We start from the raw sequence: 18,508 nt of genomic DNA, 5'->3' as shown, positions 1-18,508 counted from the left end.
CAACACATGAATAATAGTGGGTATTGAACTTGAAACTGCAAATGTGGATGTAAATTTTGTACATAGTTGATTTGACGAAATTTCACTTATAAGAGAACAAATATTGTTTGTACGCGAGGAGCTGGCTGGCGTGGCGCCTTGGCTAACTTTAGAGTAGGATGGGAAGATTGGTGAGGGTCGCAAGTAGGGCCAATCTACTCCGGTCGGGTCAAGTTGCAGAAATTTTTTTTATTTGAATCTCGTCATTCTTCTGAATTCAATCCAACATCAATCCATCTCTAATATTGCTATCAAAAAAATAATATTGGATTAAGTTACGATCTTGTGAGCAACTTCTGAAATTTCTTCATTTCTTTGGTAGGTATTTCGCGATGGCGTCGTCAAATAAAGTGCCAAGTAACATTGAGATTGCGTTGTACATGTCGGAAATGTAAAGTCAATGACAAAGTTCTACATAATAATGCAATTGAATCATGCTCATTATGCACATGTGAGGTGCATGTTGTACGAAAGAAATGAAAAAAAGGCGCCCCAACTTGAAAGTTAAAAAAAAAAAAAAGAAAAATGTGAGAGAATTAAAGGAATAACTTTTTCTTCATGTTTTATCTTTTGCACTCTTGAAACCAAAAAGTTATTCATGTCTACCTTTGATACATGTTAAATTTTGAGTTATTCATTCCCTAAAATTTTTTAGAGAGCCCTTGATATACGTGAAGTTTAGTTTCATTGAAAACCAAACCTACTCATTTGATCTAAAAGGCTTTTTAACCAAAATGAACTCTGAAATTTGCATAACTCTTCATTTTGATCCCTAAGATTTGAAATCAATATAAATAGTTCCTGAGATTGTCCACGACCAATCATTTTGGTCATTTGATGAAAAATTATGTTAAGGATCAAAGTGACAAAAATACCCTCAATTTAATAAACAATAGGGCAAAATGATTTGACAAAATTTGAGAATATTTTTGTCATTTTATCCTTTTTCGATGGAGATATTTTAGAGAAAGACCAAAATGATTGATGATTGACAAACTCAATGACCAATTCTATCGATTTCAAATCTCAAGGACCAAAATGAGGAGTTATGCAAAACTTAGAGATCATTTTGGCTAAAAAACCAATCTAAAATTACATTTTTACTTTATTAGCATGTAAAGTCACACAACAGTGTACCCGTGCCATGAAAGTTCTCGAGATTCAAAGATGAGAGATGATGAATGAAACTAAAAAGTTGAAAAATAAAAACATGAAACTCTTCTTTCTTTAATTGAAAAAGTAAAAGAAAATTTTTACCAATAACACAAGAAAAAAATCATAACATCCTCTTTGATGTGGTGGAAGCCATCAATTCGAGCCTGATTGTCCGTAATCACAATATGAGTTTTTCTATTTTTACTTGCTTCCCCGCAGTGACCGAATGAGAATTAGAAAAAGAGAAATGCAGCACTCTATTAAAAAAATCTGGCTAAATTACAGTTGGAACATTCTTCAGATGAACCTTTTTTTGCTTCATGGTAAGGCTCATACAGTTCTTTCATGCCCAAAATTCATCACCAACCAATAAAAAATACAGCAAAAAGAATAAAATAAATAGAGGAGCATATCGTTCTTTCGTCCGACTTCAGGCAACTTCACCAGCGCAGTGCGCAGCCGGACAAGTTTCCTTCCGGCCCAAGGAAAGTCTTACCGCCACACGACCTTAAGGTCATCGGCAGTGCAGCATCTTGTTCCGGCAGTCCCTGTTTACAAGATGACTGAAATAAAGATCGCCAATCTCATCAGCTATATCTAAAAGAAAAAAAATTACACTTTCATAGAGCAGACCCTATCAGAAATCTCTCTACTCCAGGAAGTAAATGTCTCTTCATGGATGGTTATAACTGCATGTAGCATCCTCAGTGCGGTCGCTCATCCCTTCATTTTGCTACTATGTTACAATCATCTTCAGCACCGTCCTCTAAGCGTAAGAACTTCCCTCAATTTTATCCATGCTGGAAGTTCTCAATCCGAACTAAACGATGCCAAAGACAAAAGAATGATAATTTTGTGGTTAGCGCGAGGACTGAGGTGAAGGAAAAATATATTCCACCACAGGACTGATCTTGAAAAGGAATTTCAAAGCTCTGATATCACACTTCCACAACTCTTCTGTAGAAAAGAACATAAGCAGATGAAGACTTTATCTTGTCCTGGCTGATAGGGTTAACGTGGCTATCATCAAAGTCATACCACCGATCACCTCCATGCTACATCAGAAAAATAATACAGTTTAAGCGCTCTGTGTCAACCAACATAAGTTAACGTACAGATCCAATCATACCATACAAGAAAAGGGAAATAATATAAATCTAAGACTCAGCTCGAATACAAATTACCCACAATTTCAAGTGCAAAAAAATAATTATTGCATGCTTTCAAATCATTCATATAACACGGTAAAGATTCCAATACAATAACTTTGACGATGGGAGATCAGAGAGGTTACATAGGTGTTGAACCCCCAAGTGTATTAATGGCTGCAGAGGGACAAAGAAACCTTGCAAACTCCAATCCTAACACTTCATTACTGTGGGGCTACACTCAAAGAGCGGCCACACCCATTGTGAGATGTCTTTTGATAAGCAAGCGCAATTCAGACAATGAGACAACAGGTTGAGGAGAGAGTAGACTACAAAAGATTGAATCCTAATTTCCTTAATGCACCACGAAAGGAGCACTCTGACAGCAGAGGAAACTAGGACCTAGTTCTAGGAAGTCTAAGCCAGCTAAGGGCTTGCATTGTGCTAAGTGATTGATATTCGACAAAAGGCAGAAGAAAGAGCAAGTTACAAAGGATCTCTTCATATAATGATCAAACTATCACTTCAGGCCTAAAAACAGCACCACATTCAATTGATGTCATAGGTAAACATGCATATATAAAAGTAAAAAGGATTTTTCTAATAGAAACCCATTAGTTTGTCATTCACGCCTAAATAAGCACAAACAGATCACCTTAAAGTTTACACCTCATGTTATGAGAGAAGTTTGAAAGTATTCCTGAAAATCAAGAATATGCATGGGGTAGGGACTGCATATGGATAATAGCATTACTATACCAAGTAAACTAATAATAAGAGTTCAAACTAGAAAAATTTTTACTTTGTTTCATTTCATAAATTGTTTGAAACTGAGAAGTTATCTAGTTAAGAAAATAACTAAAAATAAAGTGTATGGGAAGTTCATCAGATTAAAGAGTAGAAAAAAGGGAAATGTAACTGAAAGAAGCAAGAAATGCTACTTACGTGGACAAATGCAGTATAATGACCACCTCCCATGCTTCCAAAGTGATTACTAACTGCATACAGCATGTAACGATTACATGACTGACCACTCTTGTGGGCAATGTATGTTGACAAATCAAGATTGTCAATAGGGAAATCGACATAAGTCTCCAGCTTGTTCTTAAAAAAACGGCTATATGAGAACCGCTTTAAATGAATGACCAAGATCTCCGGCAGTCTCCATAGATCTAACTTTTTGCTGGCTTGACAGTGCTTTTTGCAGCCAGGACAATACCTAAAATAGTAATAACAGTATTAACATTAGATAAACCTTCATAACAAGTTCTCACAATGTAATAACTAATAAAAGGCTAATAGGTTGTATAAAACTCCAAATACAATGTTCTACTTCATAACCATGAGAGTATAACATTATCCACTTTCTGAGTGTGTCTATTCCGAAAACTGAGCAACAATAACAAGTAATGCTTGAAAGACCACTACTTTGAGCATTACAAGATCATTTGCCAACATTCAATGAGTAGATGAAGGTGTTGTGATAACATTAACATGTAGATAGACATAAAACTGCAATTACTCATTTAACAGATGTTAGGAAGAAACTAATTGAAGAATTAAACCGAACAACCATGTTGAACAGGTGACGACGTTAAAAGTTTGGAGTTTAGTCAATAACCTTACATGCAACCTGAAATTATGTATTTGCATAAGCAATTAATAAGACTGTTAATCACACAGAAGAGCTTTTAAATCCTAATCCAAAAACAAAAAAATTACGAACTCATACCAAATTTGAGGTCAAAATTACTGCAATGAGTAAAATAAATAACAATTTCACAGAACATACCCAGTTACCAAAAAAGCAAGTGAATACACCTTACATATCTATATTTGAGCTCTTCCAACTCCTAGGTATACACAACACAAAATGCTTTTAAAGCCAAAGTTAAAAAGGCTCAAGTGTACCCACTGACCACATGTCTTCGGGTCCAAGAGGCTCTTCCTTCAAGAATGCTTCAAGGCACTTATACAGAGAAACGGACTCTTGAGGCTTTTTTGCAAAAAGGCAAGTCTTGAAAACCTCTGGTAATGAGCAAAGAAGGCGAGTATCATACTGTTCGATGTACTTTTTTGGCCAACATACAAGGACATTTAACCGCTTGGTTTTTTCCCTCTCTACTATATCATTCATTACTATCTTTCTATCCTTGGAAATTCCCTTTTCATCTGTTATGTAAAACTGAAATTCAAAATCAAAGGGTGAGTCAGCCTCACTTCCATTACAGGGGTTCACACCCCCGTCTATAACAGGAGGTGTGGAATCCTGTGTTCCAGTGACTTCTTCAAGAGTGGTGCCCTCTGAACCATCAAAACATTCTTGGGAATCTTTTGAGGGTGTGTGAAATGGCTTAAGTAATTTCAAGTATAAGTTGCAGATATCAGATCCAGTAGCAGAATTGGGTAGTCTTGACACAAGAGGAATTCCAAAGCTTGAAGTCAGTTTCCCATCCATGTACTTCCTGACAATATTGAATAAATAAGATGGTTGAGGGCAGGCAATGTCACAAGAACAATAAAATTCTTACAAAACAGGAAATGAAAAATGTGTGTGTGAGTGTGTGGAAGACTGGGAAAAAGAAGAAAAAGATCATCTCTTTCTTGTGGGGTTAGATGTGAGGGTGCTGTTATTGTAATGATATCTACAATCAAAGAGATCATGAATAATCTGGAAAAGAACAATTATTCCAGTATCAACAACTGTACACAATACCCCAGCATGTCAATGAACAACCAACTTATCAGAAAGCAGATTTATTTGTCTTAACACTTACAACTTATTAGGAGGTCAAAATGCAAGGTGTAAAAGATGAACACACCCCCATATTGCTTCGGCTTAAAATAAATGTTATTTTCTTTTTTGACACTTCTGAATTCACATAAGGATTAGAACCAAACAGTCACTAAATTTTCTGGTCTTCCAGACTAAACACATTCTTCTATGGTCTCAGCTTGCATATACATATATTCATACGTTTAATTACTTCTCCAAAAGTACAAGAAACTTTTTGTTAGGATTTGGTTTGTCTTTTGTTAAAGTCCTATGTCGTTTAGGATTGTATTACAAAACCCAAAGGTGCACAGATTCTTGTCCTACAAGGATTAGGAAAGAATTAATTCTTCTTGTTACAATTAGAATAGGAATCCTAGAAGTCAAATTGGAATCGAGTGTACTTTCCCATCCCAAATAGAATAGGAAACCTAATCAGAAAATAGGATGTAAACCACACCCTATACTTATAAATAGAGGTGTGGGAAAGGCCGAAAAGCAAGTGAGAGAAAACAGAGAGACAACCGAGGGAAGAGAGAGATTAGTTCTAGGGTATACAAAAGTACATACATTATTAATCAAAGAAGTCGTGGTTTCTCAACCCAGAGAAATCACAACTGGACGTAGGCAAAAGTTATGCCGAATCAGTATACATCTTGTGTGTTTCTAGTTATTCTATAGTTTTGCTAATTTTAGTTGGTGCCGGAAAGATCAAAGAACAAGATCCAGAGGGGTGTCGAACTTATAGAAATTGGTATCAAGAGCTTGGTTCAAGGTGTTCTGCGATGTCAAAAGGAAAGAAGTCCCCAGACCTAGGAAGCCTAAGACCTGCGTTAAAACCTTTTGATGGAATGGATGACTTCATGGACTAGCAAAGGATGATGAAGAACATACTGATACAGCAGGAGTTGGATGATGCACTCCTTGGTGAGAAGCCTACAACCATGACAGAAGAGACATGGACAAGATTCTGAAGAAGGCCAAGAGCTCCATTGAGATCCATCTAACTAAGGGCTGGTTTGGGATTGTGGAGCTTTTAAAAACAGCAACTTATTAAAATATCTGGAACATCAAATGTGTATGGTAAAACAAAGAAAAAAGAGCTTTTTTAAAAAACTGATGTCAATGACAATAGAGAAGTATTAAAATGTGGAAGCATGGTACCCTGCTTCTAAAAAAAAGTGCTTTTTTTTTTTCCAAACCACAGTAATCAGTACCCATTTAATGAAATTTTCAAATAGGCAGTATATCCCACATATTTTACAAAATTACAACCTTTGCCCCTACATTATTGTCTTTGATAATTATCTTATCACATTAAATACCACATCCTTTTCAGTAAATTAACATACTCACAACAATTTATATAAAAGTTTACCAAACATTCGGACACTATTTTTTTTTTTTTTTTTATTCGTCAAAAGCACTTTTACAAAAAAAAAAAAAAAAAATTACCAATCACTCAACAAGCTTTATTTTACAGCTGTTTATTCTCACAACACAGTAGAAGCAGCTTAAAAAAAAACACATCAATACCAAACTAGCCCTAAATCAGTTAGGCCCCACATCACAAAAACGATGGCTGCTAAGGAAGCATGGGACAAGTTAGAGAAAGTTTATATGGGCAAAAGTGTGTCCAATAAACTATTTATCAAGGATTAACTATTGAAGGTTCGATTGGACGAAGGAGGTGATATTGAAGATCACGTATGCAGGTTCCAGAGTTGCATAGCCAGTCTTCAGAAGGTCGAAGAAACTTACAAAGATGAGGATATGGCATCATCTTGCTAAGGTCTCTACCCCCGTCTTTCAAGCATTTTCAAACAACTTCAATGTTTGAAAAAGAGTCCCTGCAACTTGAGGACGTACTTCAAACCCTTCAGTCATATGCTAAACCAGATGATATAACTTAAAGCTCTCAAGGCCTTTATCCTAAAGGAAAAGAGATGAGGCGGGAAAAGACAAAGGAAGAGAAGAACAACAATAGGGATAGCTCAAAATTCAAGAAGAAAAAAGAAAAGAAGGAAGACTGCTTCGAATTTGGTTTTGCCAATCATTGGAAGAGGTACTGCAAGATTTGGAAGGGGAAAAAAAACCAAGATGGAAGGCAGCTCAAGTTCAACTAGCGCAGTCACCAAAGAAGAGAGTGACAGGGAGCTTCTTTTGGTAACATCAGGCTCTATGGCTTTCACAAATCAGGTTTTGGAGACTGAATGCACATTCCATATGTGTGCAGTAAGAGAATAGTTCGAGGTCAGCAACAGAGAAGTTTTAATGGGGGATGATTCACCACGTCCAATAGGGGGGATCGACACTGTCAGAATTAGGATGTTATGGAGTGATACGAACTTTGGTGAACGTCATATGTGTTCCTAGACTGAGGAAGAATTTGATATCCTTAGGTACTTTAGACAAGGCCAGCTATGGGTATACTCCTAAAGCAACAAGACTCAAGGTGACCAAAGGATCACTGGTGGTAATGCAGGCTGACTTACAGCACAATAAGTTGTACAAGCTCATCGGGACTATGATAGTTGGGAGAGCAGTTGTTTCCACAAAGCAGAGAACAGAAGACAAGTCATGAACTTTGGCATCACAAGCTAGGGCACATCAGCTAGAAGGGTTTTCAAGAATTGCACAAAAGAGGCTTGCTAGAAGACATGACACTTTGCAATTGCGTTCTCGGGAAGCAAAGAAAGGTATCATTCATAAGTACGAGTGCAGATAACTAAAGAAAGGAGCAGCTCAGCCATATTCACTCCAACGTCTGACACTTTGGGTTATTTCATGAAGCAGAAATTCAAGGTTTTTACAAAGTTCAAGAAATGGAAGACAGAAACCAAGAATTAAACTAGAAGATCTAGTACCTGAGAAGTGACAACGTAAATGAGTATACAAGCAAGGAGTTTGCCGATTAATGTAAGCAGGAAGGCATCCCGAGGCACGTATCAGTAAAGAAGAATCCCTAACAAAACAGAGCTGCTGAGAGGATGAACAAAACTCTCATGGAAAGAGAGAGAAGCATGCGATTTCATGCAAGATAGCCTGATAGCTTTGGGCGGAGACTGTTAATCATGCAAGTTACTTGATTAACAGGTCATCATCTACAGTTCTTGGTTTTAAGAGTGCAGAAGAGGTGTGGTCTGAAAAGCATCAGCATCATGCACCAAGTAGGAATCAGGTGGAGCAAGAAACAGGGTAGATTGAAGGCACTATGATCCGTCAGACATCCTAAGGGGTTTGAACTCTGACCCACAATTCACCTGAATTCCAAAGATGCATAGCACTAGACAAACCCATTCGAAACAAGAAGAAACCAAGGTTTGGGTTTGGCCAAGACGAAGTTAATTATGCTCGTAACATTAGTCAAGGAGATTCAACTACTTATCAAGAAGCTATAGCAAGTGATGGGCGTGCGAGATAGTTGGATAAGTGCTATAACAAAAGAAATGGAGTCTGTTTACAAAACTCTGTTTGGGAGTTGGTTCTAAGATTTATCCTAAACGGGCAAACAGTAAGGACCACGAACTATAACAGGCAGTCAGGGATAGCAAACGCCATTCACATCCATGCAATGAATGTAGCTTGGGTTGACAAATACCTAACAACATTGTGATTCTCAAAAGAAATCATATGTAAGCTGTGTGCGCAGGTGAACCTAATAGGCAACTAAGATTTCATACACAAGTTCAGAATATTTATAGTAAGATTATAAAACATGATTTTCCATTTACACAAGTTATCACCCATCCATTTAACTTTATTCGCACAGGTTATCACCCATTTCAATTAAGATACAGTATTTCTATATGCAGACAAAGGAAAGAATTCCTTCACATCACCCCTTACACCCTAACTCTGTGAAAATTGCATACAAAAATTGCAAAAAATAAGATTCAAAAAAGAAGATAAAACTTACTCCTCCATCAGCTGATGCATGAACACAACCAAAGGGATTTGCTCAACATCTTTCGTTGACCGATAAGCAACTAGCTTGTCTTGATCCCTAATTAAAGATAATGAATCAGTTGGTTCCTCAAGATAGCGTATAATGCGATTGTTGTATATCTGCACAGAACTATATTGCTTCAGAGATCAATTTATAGACAAAAGGACATATGTATATATTGTACACGTGTGTGTGTATGTCTAAATGTAAACATGTATATCATCCAATATCTCTGGCATTCAAGGAACCCCTATCAGATATTCTAACACTAAACAGTACCTCAGCCACCAAAAAGGTTTCATCAATCCCCAATGAGGATGCAACACTTAAACCCTGGATGAGATCTTCTAATTTTCCATGCTTGGGCACGGTAATGGTATATTGAGACGGCTGAGAATATCCATAAGTATTGACCACTGATAAAGTCATTGTCCGCATCATCGTTGAAGGCAATGGTAGCGACAGGTACATAAATGGATCAAATGTAACAGACACCTTTTTGCAAACAGGGCAAACTAATGTTGATTTATATTGACCCTGCGAGGTTCATCATCATGTGCATCACAAAAGTAAGCAATACGCATTCCTGATCAGATTTTAGTTCAGCAAAGAGTGGAAGCAAAAGACAAATCTGAGGAAGATGCTCACTTGGCACACGTCAACAATTATAGAGTCATTACGGGCTAAATGATTTCCCCAATATTCATCAGCAACCTCTTCATCTTGTCGGCCATCACCATCCTTGACTTCTACATAAGGCTTGCATTTTACACGATTAAGATCTTCATGAAGTCCATCCAACAAAAAAGCCAGGAGCTCCTATGAAATAATATGGTATGATAAATGAAAACTCCTTATAAATGTTTGAACCCAAAAGAGAGCAATTCTGGAAACAAGAAACACCACTAACTTGGGAATCATGTTGATTAAATCCATTAAACTGTGCAGCAAATCGAGAAAGTTTTGACTTAAATGGCCTTGGGGCTACTGGAGTTGCTCCAGGAACCCATAACTTCCTTAACAGATCTCCAAAGGCTAAAGCAATCTCCCCCTGACAAAAGAGTGCACAAAGTTAAAAGACTGTAAAGAAACATAGATACACTTGATAACGTGAGGAATATCTCACTAACACATTCATCACCCACCATCAGGTCATGAATATTAAGAAAGTGCAATGAAAGGTGACCTACATTCATGCCCAATGGATTGTCTGGATTTATTTCTCTACCATAATCTCCAAGAAAATAGTCCACAAGCTTTGGGGTGTGCGCTAAACACTGGATGGAACTATTCATGAAACAAGTATTTCCAAGGTTCTGTAATCCTGTCAATCCTAAAGAACCTGTTTCACAAGAGCTTCCCCATAATGAACGGATGAAGTTAGAATTTGTGATTCCTGCAGAACCATTCATCATAACTGAAGCACCACAACAGGAATTTGTGATGGTTGAATGTTGTGTGGCCATCTCATCTTTTTTCCCTTCCCTGCACTTAAAGGAATCTGACAACCCATAAACTTGCAACTCCAACATTATCTGCACAAAATCATGCATACAATTACATCTATCAGATATTGTGCAACAAAATGACAAATTAAAATATGAGAAGACAGCAAGAATAGTACTTAAACTGAGAAACATGAAACAGATTCTGGAGTATAGTGTAGCAAACAATTGATGAGTATGAATTAACAAATGTATCGCATCAATCTGCCACTTACCTCACCTGACTGTCGTTGAAATTCTCTTGAAGACTTGGCTCTTTCATTTGCAAAAAATAAGTTTATCTGCCCCGAAAAGTCCCAGATGCGTAACTGGTGCAATAACAGAAGTTAAAAGGCCAGCCACTTTATCCTGATAAAAGAATGCATTAAAATAATGAACTTAATTACCATCTCAGACTCCACACTGAAAATTTTGCAGGCTCTCTTGAAGAACTCAACTGCATTATCCTACAATACAAATGCATACACAACAAAATAGAACATCAAATTAAGACGTGGAAGACAAAGAAATCCCGCAATAATAGGAATCAGCATACATAATTTACGTGTGAAAAATTAGAGCATTTAACCCAAAACCAATTGGCAACAGATGGGAGGCCAAGAACACTTTATTCTACTTTGGAAGGCTTTAAATTCCCTATGTGGGATTCTCTCGATGTGCCCACTCATGTGTGGCATGACTTGAGCAAAACAAGTGGACAAGCTAAATTGGGTGGCGGGGCAAGTAGAAGAAGCCGTAGGGCCTGACACATAGATAGCATCATTTGATACCATGAGAGAATTAAAGCATCAATTCAAAACCGATTGGCAGTGGGTGGAGAGGCTCAGGACATATATACTACTATGCAAAGTGGGAATCTCTCAACGATATGTGATTCTCATAATATGTAGGTTGTTCACCAAAAGAATAAAAAGAAAAATTGCAGCCCAACGAACACATAATTATAAGTACTCTTCCGTCCTTTACTTGTTCACAAAGCAGTGCAAGTCAAAGTCAAATTTGTTTTCGTCAGAAGTTAGAAACACATTGTTGAATAAAAGTTTAAGAGCACATATGTGGTAGTGGATTCAGCAATAAATCATTTGCAAAACACAAAGATCCAGAGCACAGCCTCTTTAAGCAAGTTACACTAGGAATGTTCCAAAATTCAATTTTATCCTTTAAATCAGATTTTCCCTTTCCTAAATTATCCTAATCACCTCAACAGCACAATTTTCCAAATATATGAAGCAATTAAGTTGTCAAACAAAACTCCTAACCCGGTCCCTCAAAAGGAAAATAAGGGATTAAATAAAAAAGGCAGCCCTAACTTCCACCCACCATTCTAATCACCATACTTACCAAGTATTCTCATCCATCATTAAAATATGAAAAACGACATTACTAAACCACCACTATAAAATACAGCCCATTGACTAGAGGCAACTGAGTGCTACAAAGAATTACAAAAACCTACACCACCATTATCCCATCTCACCGGATGATCTTTCTTCACCTCACCCTCACCCCTCCACAACAAAAAATGCATGAACTTATCAATCCTTTTTTGCAGCCTCACTAGGTAAATAAAACAATGAGAAACTAGATGGGTATCTTCCAATTTACTTCACCTTCTCAACCATGGAGTCCTAGGAATAGAATGCCCTAGGATTCTCATTCTCCCAGCTGGAAGATCCAGGTACATTGTTCCGGAACCAAAACACTGCACAGAAACATGCCAACAAAAGAGACTTCTAAGTTCTGCCCATCCACCGAATGAGAAGTAGAGTCACCACCAAACTGTATATCTGAACCATTGTTCCTTCTCCACCCACTGAACATCTTTCCACCAAAAGCAAAAGCTCTAACTACGAGATGATATGGGGGTCTACCACCAAGGTGAATTAGAAGCCTGACAATAAATCACCCTGCCTAATCCCTTCGATCCCATTTTCCCCTAAAATTCAACGAGGACAAGCCCCTTCATCCACAATCTCCATCTAACATCAAGCCCTTTATCCTCCTTAACTGAATACGGGCTACTTATAGGCAACCCGAGAATATAAAGTAATTAAAATTCTACAATGGAAATTAAATCCCAAAATTCTAATTTTCATCCTCATTTTCATAATATCAACATTTTTTTAGAAGTTAAAAGTTAAAAGAAATTATGGGAAAAATGAAAAGCGTGAAAAAGAGGCATAAAATGAAAGTGGGAGTCCCTCCAAAATGGAAGAAAACTTGATTAGGGTCTTGCATCATAAACTAAGAAGAACATTATTTATACCCTAATACAGCTCGTAAACTGATGTTGCAGGCTTTCCTAGCTACAATGTATGTTTGTGACAATAATTTCATGCTTAAGACATTTCCATAAGACGGCCCACTTGCCTCATCGTTCACATAAACCTATCATTAACAGTTCAAACCTTAGTAATCTAAGCATTATGAATCCAGGACCAAAATTAAATAAAATAAAAACCTGAATATCAAAAACAGAAAAAAGACATAAAGTACATATACTGACCTTCTTTGTAACTTTTACTCCCAATGAATTTGTTTCTCGTGAAACAGAAAGTCTGAGTTGTAGCGGATAGACATCGGTCATGTCATCTTCCGCAGCTGAAAAACTCCTACCATCCTTCACTGCAACTTTAGAATCACTATGCCTACGCATACAACAATCATACCAGTGCTAAGATACTTAACAAACTATGTTTATCCACTAAAAACTAATAGCATCCCATGACTTTCAATCTGATGGAAATGCATCATATTTACAGCATTCCATGAGTTCCAAAATACCAAATTGATTCATAAAAAATTACCATAGAAATCTGAGATTCAACAATGTGGTAATTGAAAATACAAATTACAAACAATATTAACTATTATGACTCCCTTGACATTTAGAAGGGGTTTAGACTTTTTGAAATATGCAAAGTTCCATTATACATACCTTGGAGAGCTCAAAAGGTTTGCTCTTCGGTGTAATGCAAGAGCAAGTGTTAATAGTTCTCAAAGTTTAATAGATGGGGATTATTTTCAAACTGCATAATCTGAATGAGGATATTGTTAAAGGAATTAAATTACTACAGTCCGGTCAAAGAAATGTCAATCTTTTTTAAATTTCTTTCTCTTAGAAGATTAGGGTTAAAATTTCAACTGCCTAATCTGGAAGTAGAACCAAAGCAAGGGTAAAAATTTCACCAGTTAAACACGTGAAAAACGGTCCTTGCAGCATTCATGGGAAATAAACATTAGCAATTCACGTCAATCCATTTCAATATAAATTAAAAAAAAAAAACACCACTTAAATGTGACATAACATTACAGCGCCACAAAAGCGTGTGAATGTCACGTAAAATGTACAACAATAATCAACTTTGGGCACAGGACTGTACTGTCAGCTATTCATGCCACCAAAAAGCATTGAAAGCACAAGTGGCAACATCAAACACAGATCATTCTGGGGGCAAACAGACCAGATGCAACTATCGGAATACTTCTTATTACTACCTAGCTCATGTTTCATTCCAATCATATTCACAAGAGCCCATGTAATAAAAATGGCAAAAAAAAAACCTAACTAAAAATCACTCACCATCTGAGTGCCTGAACCCACATTTCTCCGAGCACCAATGCGTAGTCTCGGCCTGAGACACTGCCTTCGCCATTTTCACCACTATGTACACTATCATCCTCTCTCCTTAGATTGAACACAAGATCTGAGTTGAAAATGTTATTGATGAGCTTCATAGGGCCAGCATACGAAGAAGCCTGCAAAGCCACGTACAAAATCGCTCTCTTCCCATCAGAATCGCCCAAAACTGATTCCTGTGCATCTCTCCACCAACTGAAAACCCAATTCACATATGAACATTCCGTGCATAAATCCAATCGCTCCCAAATCTCAATTCAGAGAACTAATAACAAAATTCTAAATTTTAAAATTCAAATTCCTAATCTACCCAAGTATTTCAAATTCCGGAAAATTCCCATACACTAAAAATGCATACAATATTTGGGGGGAAAAACTTGAAAAAGAAATCAGCTTGGATTGGAGAATGCAGTGGCGTGGGAAGTGAAAAACGCAAACAAAATCGAGAGGCAAAAGAGGTAGACCTGTAGGGAACGAAGTAGACTCGCTGGTCGCTGTCCGAGTCGGAACGCTGAGTGGAATCGGAGAGATCTTCAGAGAGAGCAACGCCCTCCATTCACTTTCTATTTGCGTATGTTATGTGTATGGAAAGAGGAGAAGGAGGGAGTTAGGAAGGAGAGAAGGAGCGACTCAGGAACGAGTTCGAAACCGGGTTCGGAAAATGCAGATCATCAGAGAGAGAGAGAGAGAGAGAGTGCGATGGAGAATGGCGGATTTGCAGAGAAACAAACCGAGCTTTTTTCTGTGAAGAGGATTCAATAAGGAGGGAAAATATATATATAATTAGTATGTGTTATAAAAAGGTCAAACTTATAGGAATAACTTTTTAATGGTAGGTGCAAGGTAGATGTAAAATATCTTACTAAAATTATAGTACAGGCAGATAACAAATAAAAGCAGAGAAAATAGATGATGTTACTGATATTTTTTTCTCGTTCACTTCTTCTTTTCTTTCCTTGTAACTTAAAAACATGCGGAGTGCTCTATTTATAGAGCAACTCCAAACTGATGCAGTTAATGCATTTTGAAATTTTACGACACTTCGTCTGACTATACAATCTCTATGTATTTAACTTTCACTTTGCATGGGCATTGAAAACTTCTGCCCATGCTGAAGACTTTTGCTAACATACTGTGTGGGCATTCATTGCCATCTGACTTTTCAACACTTCCCCTTGGATGCCCACATATCAACATGAGTTGCCTCGTTAAAACATTGCTTGGAAAAACCCAATGGGAAAAAACATAGTGAAGGAAAAAGAGTACACCTTTCCTGGATCATTGATATAGTGTCAAGTATGCTTATATTACCTCGTTAAAACCTTGATAGGAAAAACCCAGTGGGAAAAATCCTAATCGAAAGAAAAAGAGTACAACAAGCATGTATCATGGATACTCCCCCTGATATGTATCTCCCCCTGATTCTGCATTCTTCAAATCTAGCTGTTTGGTAAGTCGACGTAATCCGATGCCTTGCACTAACTTCTGAAATGTGCACTTTGGTAGAGATTTGATGAACAAATCTGCCAAATTTTCATTTGAACGGATTTGTCTGACTTCAATAACTTTAGCCTTCTGAAGCTCATGAGCACTGAAAAACTTTGGAGATATGTGTTTAGTCTTATCGCCTTTGATGAATCCTTCCTTCATTTGGGCAACACAGATTGCATTATCTTCATGGATGATAGTTGGATTGTCTGTCTTCGAAGTTAGACCACATGAATTCCGGATATGATGGATCATTGATCTTAACCAAGAACATTCACAACTTGCTTCATGTAAAGCAAGTATTTCTGAATGATTTGAAGATGTAGCAACTAATGTTTGCTTAGTTGAGCGTCATGAGATTGTTGTATCTCCATTCTTAAACACATATCCAGTTTGTGAGCGGGCTTTATGCGGATCAGAGAGGAAGCTAGCATCTGCATATCCAACAAGGACCTGGTCATCTGTGGAGTTCTTTGAGTAGAAGAGACCCATGTCTATTGTCCCACGAAGGTATCGCAATACATCTTTGATACCCTTCCAATGGCGAATTGTTGGAGCAGAGCTATACCTTGCTAACAAGTTAACTGAAAAAGCTATATCTGGTCTAATACATTGTGCTAAATATAACAAAGCACCTACTACACTCAGATATGGTACTTCTGGACCAAGGACCAGTTCATCATCTTCTTTTGGACGGAATGGATCTTTCTTAATGTCCAAAGAACGAACGACCATTGGCGTGCTTAGTGGATAAGCTTTGTCCATACCAAATCGCTTCAGAATTTTTTCAATGTAAGCTGATTGGTGGACCAAAATTCCACTAGCACAATGCTTGATCTGCAGGCCGAGACAATATTTTGTTTTTCCAAGGTCTTTCATTTCAAATTCGCTTTTCAGATATTCAGCAGTTTTATTGAGCTCTTCAGGAGTCCCAACTAGATTCATATCATCAACATATACTGCCACTATAGTGAATCCAAAATTGGATTTCTTAATGAACACACAAGGGCAAATAACATTGTTGATATACCCTTCTTTGATCAAATACTCACTGAGACGATTATACCACATTCGTCCAGATTGTTTCAGACCATACAATGATCGCCTTAATTTGATCGAGAGCATACCTCGTAGTTTATTACTTGTTTCAGGCAACTTAAGTCCTTCTGGGACTTTCATATAGATGTCAGTATCTAATTCTCCATATAGATACGCAGTGATGACATCCATAAGTCGCATGTCAAGTCTTTCTGAAACCACTAAACTTATTAAGTAACGAAACGTAATTGCATCCATTAAAGGAGAGTATGTCTCCTCATAATAAATTCCAGATCTTTGAGAAAAACCTTATGCAACGAGTCGAGCTTTGTATCTTGCGATCTCGTTTTTCTCATTTCGTTTCCTTGTGAATACCCATTTGTAACCCACAGGGTTTACACTAGGCGAGGTTTGGACTACTGGTCCAAAAACATTCCGCATTTCCAAGGAATTTAATTCTGCCTGGATTGCATCTTTCCACTTAGGCCAATCCTGTCTCTGTTTGCATTTATCAACAGAGCAGGGCTCAATATCATTACTTAAGATGATTTCAGTGGCTACTGCAAATGCAAACATATCATCAATGATTATTTCATTCCGATCCCACAATTCATTTGTACATGCATAGTTTATGGAGATTTCTTTGCATTCATGTACTTCTGTCTCTTTAGGGACATATGTCTCATCAAGGACATTTTCTTTTTCTGGAAGTCCAGATTCATGAATTGTGGATGTATCATTCTTTTTCTCTTCTTGAATGACTTTATTTGGATTCAATTGTGCTCTCGACTTTCTCTTTCGAGGGGTTGAATCTTTTGAACCTTGGGGTCTACCACGCTTCAGGCGTGCACTAGATGAATCATTCGCTGCCATTTTATTTTGTCTAACAGGAACAACAATTCTTGCAGGTGCATTTGCAGCTGGTATATGTGATTTTGTCACTTTCATAGCATCATTAAATGCATTTGGCATTTGATTGGCAATGCTTTGAAGATAAACGATCTTTCTCACTTCATTTTCACATTGAATGCTGCGAGGATCAAAATGAGACAAGGTGGGAACAACTCATGTCAGCTCTTTCCGTTCTTCTAGAACGGTCTTTTCTCCCCCTAAAGACGGGAAAATTGTCTCATCAAAGTGACAATCAGCAAAACGAGCTGTAAACATATCACCTGTCAAGGGTTCCAAATATATAATGATAGATGGTGAATCAAAACCCAAGTAAATTCCCAGTCTACGCTGAGGTCCCATTTTAGTGGGTTGCAGCGGTGCAATACGCACATAAACAGCACAACCAAAAACTCGTAAATGGGAAATGTTTGGCTGATGTCCAAACACGAGTTGTACTGAAGAGTATTGATGGTTGGCTATAGGTCTCAATCGAACCAATGATGCAGCATGTAAGATGGCATGTCGCCATGCAGAGACTGGTAATTTGGTTTTCATAAGCAGAGTGCGAGCTATTAATTGAAGCCGCTTGATCAATGCTTCTGCTAAACCATTTTGAGTATGGACATGAGGAACAGGGTGTTTAACATCAATGCCCAATGTCATACAATAATCATCAAAGGTTTGAGACGTAAATTCACCAGTATTATCAAGTCGGATTGACTTAATGGGATAATCTGGGAACTGTGCTCGTAACTTAATTATCTGAGCAAAAAGTCTCGCAAAGGCTACATTCCAAGTAGATAAGAGACAAACATGTGACCATCGGGTAGATACATCAACCAAAACCATAAAATATCGAAATGGTCAACATGATGGTTGAAT

The 18,508-nt window shown here is 37.4% G+C and overlaps 1 protein-coding gene across 2 annotated transcripts; it reads right to left on the bottom strand.

Moving 5' to 3' along the window:
* Positions 1 to 1,434: 1,434 nt before the first annotated feature.
* Positions 1,435 to 14,953, bottom strand: LOC103957968 (ubiquitin carboxyl-terminal hydrolase 8). Of its 2 annotated transcripts, XM_009370192.3 has the most exons (13): positions 14,674 to 14,953; positions 14,153 to 14,404; positions 13,076 to 13,217; positions 10,956 to 11,015; positions 10,785 to 10,877; positions 10,255 to 10,599; positions 9,975 to 10,115; positions 9,713 to 9,883; positions 9,344 to 9,601; positions 9,035 to 9,183; positions 4,262 to 4,807; positions 3,288 to 3,561; positions 1,435 to 2,249 (listed from the first exon to the last, which is right to left on the bottom strand). In XM_009370192.3, the coding sequence occupies exons 1-13, from the start codon at positions 14,763 to 14,765 to the stop codon at positions 2,133 to 2,135; spliced, it is 2,640 nt and encodes an 879-aa protein (XP_009368467.1). In that variant the 5' UTR covers positions 14,766 to 14,953; the 3' UTR covers positions 1,435 to 2,132. The 2 variants fall into 2 exon arrangements, with proteins under 2 accessions (XP_009368467.1, XP_009368474.1); XM_009370199.3 differs by lacking the exon at positions 1,435 to 2,249 and having other exon boundaries at positions 3,320 to 3,561; positions 4,258 to 4,807.
* Between the last annotated feature and the right edge of the window lie 3,555 nt (positions 14,954 to 18,508).

This window comes from the organism of the source record quoted next, unplaced genomic scaffold, assembly GCF_019419815.1.
Source record: "Pyrus x bretschneideri cultivar Hongxiangsu unplaced genomic scaffold, Pyrus_bretschneideri_v1 Contig58, whole genome shotgun sequence".
In the NCBI taxonomy this organism is placed as follows: domain Eukaryota; kingdom Viridiplantae; phylum Streptophyta; class Magnoliopsida; order Rosales; family Rosaceae; genus Pyrus; species Pyrus x bretschneideri.
The sequence above is the reverse complement of the archived record's forward strand: the minus strand, read 5'-3'. Positions and strand labels throughout refer to the sequence as shown.